General features: G+C 39.9%; 1 protein-coding gene across 1 annotated transcript; it reads left to right on the top strand.

Annotated features, from left to right (window-relative positions):
* Positions 1–436: 436 nt before the first annotated feature.
* Positions 437–5,200, top strand: LOC311034545 (uncharacterized protein). Its single transcript, XM_084042425.1, has 10 exons — positions 437–730; positions 2,040–2,221; positions 2,449–2,593; positions 2,755–2,798; positions 2,926–2,952; positions 3,371–3,455; positions 3,761–3,855; positions 4,287–4,431; positions 4,993–5,064; positions 5,158–5,200. The coding sequence occupies exons 1-10, from the start codon at positions 523–525 to the stop codon at positions 5,181–5,183; spliced, it is 1,029 nt and encodes a 342-aa protein (XP_083898551.1). The 5' UTR covers positions 437–522; the 3' UTR covers positions 5,184–5,200.
* Positions 5,201–5,474: the final 274 nt, after the last annotated feature.

Below are 5,474 nucleotides of genomic sequence, written 5' to 3'. Positions count from 1 at the left end.
TTCATCGTCGACGAGGTATCGTTTATATCTCACAAGTCGATCCGATGGATCCATTGATGAACGTCTTTCGGGCAAATTAACGGGCGAACTGGCGACTGCGTGTTGTCTCTACTGTGAGAGGAGGAGGAATGGAAAGTCCACTCGGGCTAATGGAGGCGAATGCTATTTGACCGGAAGTTAGTGGCTCTGGTCACGTGATCATTTTCGAGTAGCATAAAGTATATTATTTCATATTTTATAAATGTACATTATTGTTAAACACGCAATCTGAACAAACAGTTGTCACTATGTTACCCTTTTTATTGTTTATATATTATGTATATATAATATATATTATTAGAGAATTAGATCATGTGACGTCACAGTAAAGCGACACTCACAACAAGCGTCGCCCTTATACGCATGCGCATAAGTACGGCGTCTTTCTTGTTTGAATTCCAGCTGGTAGCCGTTAACATTGAGAGGGGAACAAACTTTACGCCACATACTTTTGTTTGAGAATTAAATAACATTTATGTCATCATGGTCAAATTTGCCTTGGTGGAGTGGACAGATGGCTCCGACAAAGGACTTCGGAGCATTCTCCCAATTGCATGTGTTCGAGACTTTGATGAAGAGTCCTACCTAAACGGAGACGAAGGTAGTCCAGATGTATATTTGGTTGAATGGCGCCATGGACGCAACAAGGGTTCGTGGCCGGTATACCAAGCCAGGATCCTTAAGGTTGCAAGTATGTACATGATATATTTATTTAGCTTTTGTAACGAAATTAAATTAACAGACACCTGCACTGTTTTTCTTAGCTTGCCACCCCCTTTCCCCTCACTGTATACGTTTTTCCCTTTTGTATGTCTCAATGTTGGCAACTAAATTATTTTGTGTTGTGTCTGAGAGGCTAAATCTCATCACATGGTGGTCCGTGGTTCAAATTGATTGATTGATTGATTGATGTACTTTATTTAGTAAGACATGAGAACTGTACATGACAGTACATAACAGTACATGGAAGTACAAATTCACAATACAAGGTCTACTAAACTGGAAGACTCATTAAGCACTAAGCTTGTTTAAGATGAGATCCCCATGCACACAAATCATGATGACATATAAGAGACAGACAGATATACAAACTACTATACAGAATGTCATACAATCAGCTTACAGGTTACTGGTATGAAGAGTGAAAAATATGTACAAAAGAATGAATAAATAATGGGCCTTAAAGGGCAAGACCACTTTGGTAGAGGTTTGGGTTGTGTAGTTACCTTGCCATGATGTAACTCCAAAGGTGGGCAAGAAATGAAAAATAATTGCTCCATTGATTAGAAATTGATAATTCAAAATATGCTCCTCATTGACTTACATTGTACGGTAAAACAGCTCTCAAAGTCACTCAACATGGAACATCACCAAACCCAGTACTGTTTTTTTTTTTTTATAAAAATGTCAACTTCCTGTTGATTTTGCCATTTTTAATAAGTAGAAAACCTGGACTGGATCCGCGGATCCAGATCCAGATCTTCAAATAGTAAAATCAACAGGAAGTTGACATTTTTATTCAAAAAACAAACAGTATTGGGTTTGCTGATGCTCTATATTGTCTGAATAGGCTATGTTTGGGTTCATTTATGTGCTAAAAGAGTGACTTTGAGAGCTGTTTTACCATACAATGTAAGTCAATGAGGAGCATATTTTGAATTATCAATTTCTAATCAATGGAGAAATTATTTTCATCATGGCAGGGTAACTACACAACCCAAACCTCTACCAAAGTGGTCTTGCCCTTTTAACATGAAAAAGGTTGAAAACCACCGCTTTGTGGTTTTCATCTACAGTTAACACTTTTTGTATTGAGTTGTGCTTGAAATGTACCTAATCTGAACACTGTTAATAAATCAATCAACCTATAGCTCAACTAGCTACGCTATGTTTGGCAAGAACAACTGTACAGTAGCTGTTTCATAACAGAGAAAAACTCTGTCTTTGAGTCTTTGCTACAGAGCCTACAGTGTAATAACGTGTTTATTTATCTGCACCAGATAAGGAGACGAATCTGAAAACGGTACTCGTTGCAATGGAGAGCAATGAGGCAGACACTACTGCTAAACGGGCTCAAAAGCGCAACCGGAAATCCAATGATGACAGTGATGAAGAGGAGGATATTGTTCAAAAGGCTCTGGATGAGGAGGAGAGAGTCGAGAGACCTAATACAAAGAAAAAGGTGTGTGTGTGTGTGTGTGTGTGTGTGTGTGTGTGTGTGTGTGTGTGTGTGTGTGTGTGTGTGTGTGTGTGTGTGTGTGTGTGTGTGTGTGTGTCCAGCTTTGATTATTGCTTTCCATTGTGGCATTAATACTCAACATTATTCACTCCGAACTGTGACTCAACATCTTTATATGTAATGGCCTGTCAAACCAAGTACCTAGGCTGAGTACTACTCAGGCTGTGTAGGCAAGTGAGATGCAGAAGGCACGAGACAATGCAATGTGGGAAAAGAAAAAAATGAACCAGTTCCAGACAACTATCCAAGAGTTGAGGGATCAAAACATGGTCCTGAAGAAAGAAAACGATCATTTAAAAGACCTTATAATAAAGCGTAAGTATTTCTTTAGATTATTGTATTGCATATTGGTTTAATACAACTGGATAGGACTCTTTTTCGTAAATGGGCTATCAATGGACCTGGTTGTTAATGTATTAATTGCATTTAAGTTGCTATGTTGATCTGATTGTAAATGATGTGATTCTCCCCGCTAGATATTCCTCAAATGAAGGAGGACATTGCCTCAATTGCTAGAAGAGTAAGTTCCTCTTATTTGTATCACTTTATCAGCTATGGATTTGTGTGATGTTAGGCTGATTAGGACAATTCACTTGCTGTTATTTACTTGTTCAATAATGTAACGTACTGTCTTCCTTCTCCAACAGAGTGCAGCAACCTCTGTGTACATGGATGTGAGTAACCTTTTTTATTCCAAGGGTTCATTTTTTTTTTTGGTGTGACATAAGGCTCATTCATAGTCTGGATTTTCGGTGGTGAGCTGACCACCGGAGCTGAAATAACGTTGAGCGGTGGTGAGAGAAGGGCTGGGGCGGTGGTTGCTCTTCACCGTGGCTTGTGACGTCATGTTGTAGTTCGGTGGTCACCTCGCCACCGAAAATCCAGACTATGTATGAGCCTTAAGAAGTCTACAAATTTGTCTGCAGGGCTAATCTCACAAAGTGACAATTGTGCCTCAAACCAACAAACCTCCATCATTTTTTTCATATTATAATGGAAATAAATGGCAGTCAAATTAGGCTGAAACAAATGAGACATACGTCATAGAAAACTAACTAAAACTATTTATTTCCCTTGCTTCTCTTGTAAAAGCCTCTAAATGCTGTGGCAGCTGAGGAGCGTCAGGAGCAGCCTGTGGAGGATGTTGTTGGAGGAAATGACAAAGTAAGTCACTCATGTTTGACAGCAGTATGTTTCATGAATGCACATGGTTTCACATGTAGCCTAATCCACCCCGATCACGTGAAATCACACCATGTGTGGGTGACAAAACGTTCACCCACCCCACCTCCACAAAATAGCACCACATTGTGAGGCTGGAAAACAACACGGATATTTTTTGCTATTTGACATGTGCATATTCTATAGGGTTATTTTTGTTAACCATATTGCCCACTTATTACCACATTATGAATTAACTGTATATGTATGTCATGTCACTGTTTAATCTCCAGCTGCATGAGACTCCAGTGCCAGAGAAAGCTCCAGCACCACAGAAAGCTCCAGCACCAGAGAAAGCTCCAGCACCAGAGAAAGCTCCAGGGAAAAATCCAGCGCCAGAGAAAACTCCAGAGATGGTAAGTAGATGCATATTCGTAAAGATTTGTGTGATGTGTAGCCTACATGAATTGAAAATATTATCTGGCCAGTGGTTCTTCTTTTGATGGGTAACTGAAAAAACTATTGCATTAACACAGTGCCCATGTTCAATCAAGTTCAGGACGGGAGGCATACTTTGGTTAGACATAGCATTGGTCCGACAGGATTAAGGTTGGTGAGGGGTGCGTTAAGGTTTGGGAGAGGGTTAAGGTTAGGTTTAGGTGTGCTGCCCCGTTGGGTTAGGGTGAGGGTTTGAGATATCTGCAGTCATACATAGACAACTATTTACTACTGATCAATACAAACTATATTAGTTTGTATTATGCTGCTAATAATTTATGATATACCATAAAATATATTTGTGAAAGTTCTAGGCCTGCTAATGCATTTATATACGTGTATTTTTCAGGTGGAAATTGTGAAGGGGTCAGGAGTATGCTGCAAAAGGGACACATGGAAGGCATCCATGAATGCAGGCACTGCTACTGCGATGGTGCGAATGCTCCTCCTCGGCACGTTTCCCCTCGAGACCCTGCTTCTGAGCAACCTCAATGGTAAAAACAAATTACACACGTGTTATCCTTTCTAAACTGATTCACCAAAACAACTCTTTATCTTGCCCTTGTTTTCTAAGGGCTAAACCGTTTTTGCTGCTGCAATTGTTGCGAGTAATGTTTCTTTTATAATTGTCCCACGCTAGCCCAGTGGTTTACAAACATAATAAATTCAAGGATCCCCATAACTCGAAGAGTATGATTGGAATCAGAACCAAGTCCACAAGGGTCTATTTAGGGCCATTAATGTAGATAACATTTATTGTGGCCACTTATGGTGCGTTACCCGTTCAAATCATATTATTGAAAGGTAATGGGTCGCACACACCAAGACTGCGTTTTAGTTTTTATTCTTGCATGATGGACAAACATTTTGGCTATCCAGCCTTCATAGACGAAATGTTTGTCTTTATCCATCATGCAAGAATAAAAACTAAAACGCAGTCTTGGTGTGTGCGACGGATTGCCGTTAGGGCCATTAATGTAAACATTAGCTGCTGCAAATTGGCAGGATTGCCCACCTTTCATTTGTAAAATAATAATCATGAATTATTTCTTAAGGTGGCAAGTCAAAGCGGGGTGAAGGGGATCAGCTGGAAGCCCTGGATGCTGATAAAAAGACAGCCATAATTGGTGAGTAAAAACAAAAGGATTGAGAAAGGAAAATGGCTAATAGCTGATGCCTTAAGTTGGCTAATTTAACATCCATTTTTCACTATTTATTAGCTATCAGTGGAGACGGCATCAGGTAAGCATCGACACCATTAATGGTATCTTGCACGGCTTGGCACCTACTGTAGGGTGACCATACACTAACTTTCCAATTGCTCACTTACTGATCACAGGATTCTAATAGATCTGGCCTAGTCTGCTTCCACTGTGGTGGTCCTCTGTGTTATAACACTGTTAGAACACCGGCATCTTCCTTCACCCATACTCATGCAATGACCAGACCATGCCTCTAATTCATTTTCATTCATGCCTCTAATTTATTTGCTTGATTGCGAAGCATCTTATTGCTCTTTCTGGTAAACAACCTCTGC

Source organism: Gymnoscopelus microlampas (assembly GCF_963454915.1).
Source record: "Gymnoscopelus microlampas genome assembly, chromosome: 19".
Taxonomy (NCBI): domain Eukaryota; kingdom Metazoa; phylum Chordata; class Actinopteri; order Myctophiformes; family Myctophidae; genus Gymnoscopelus; species Gymnoscopelus microlampas.
Note: the sequence above shows the minus strand (reverse complement) of the source record. Positions and strands in the feature narration are given on the sequence as shown.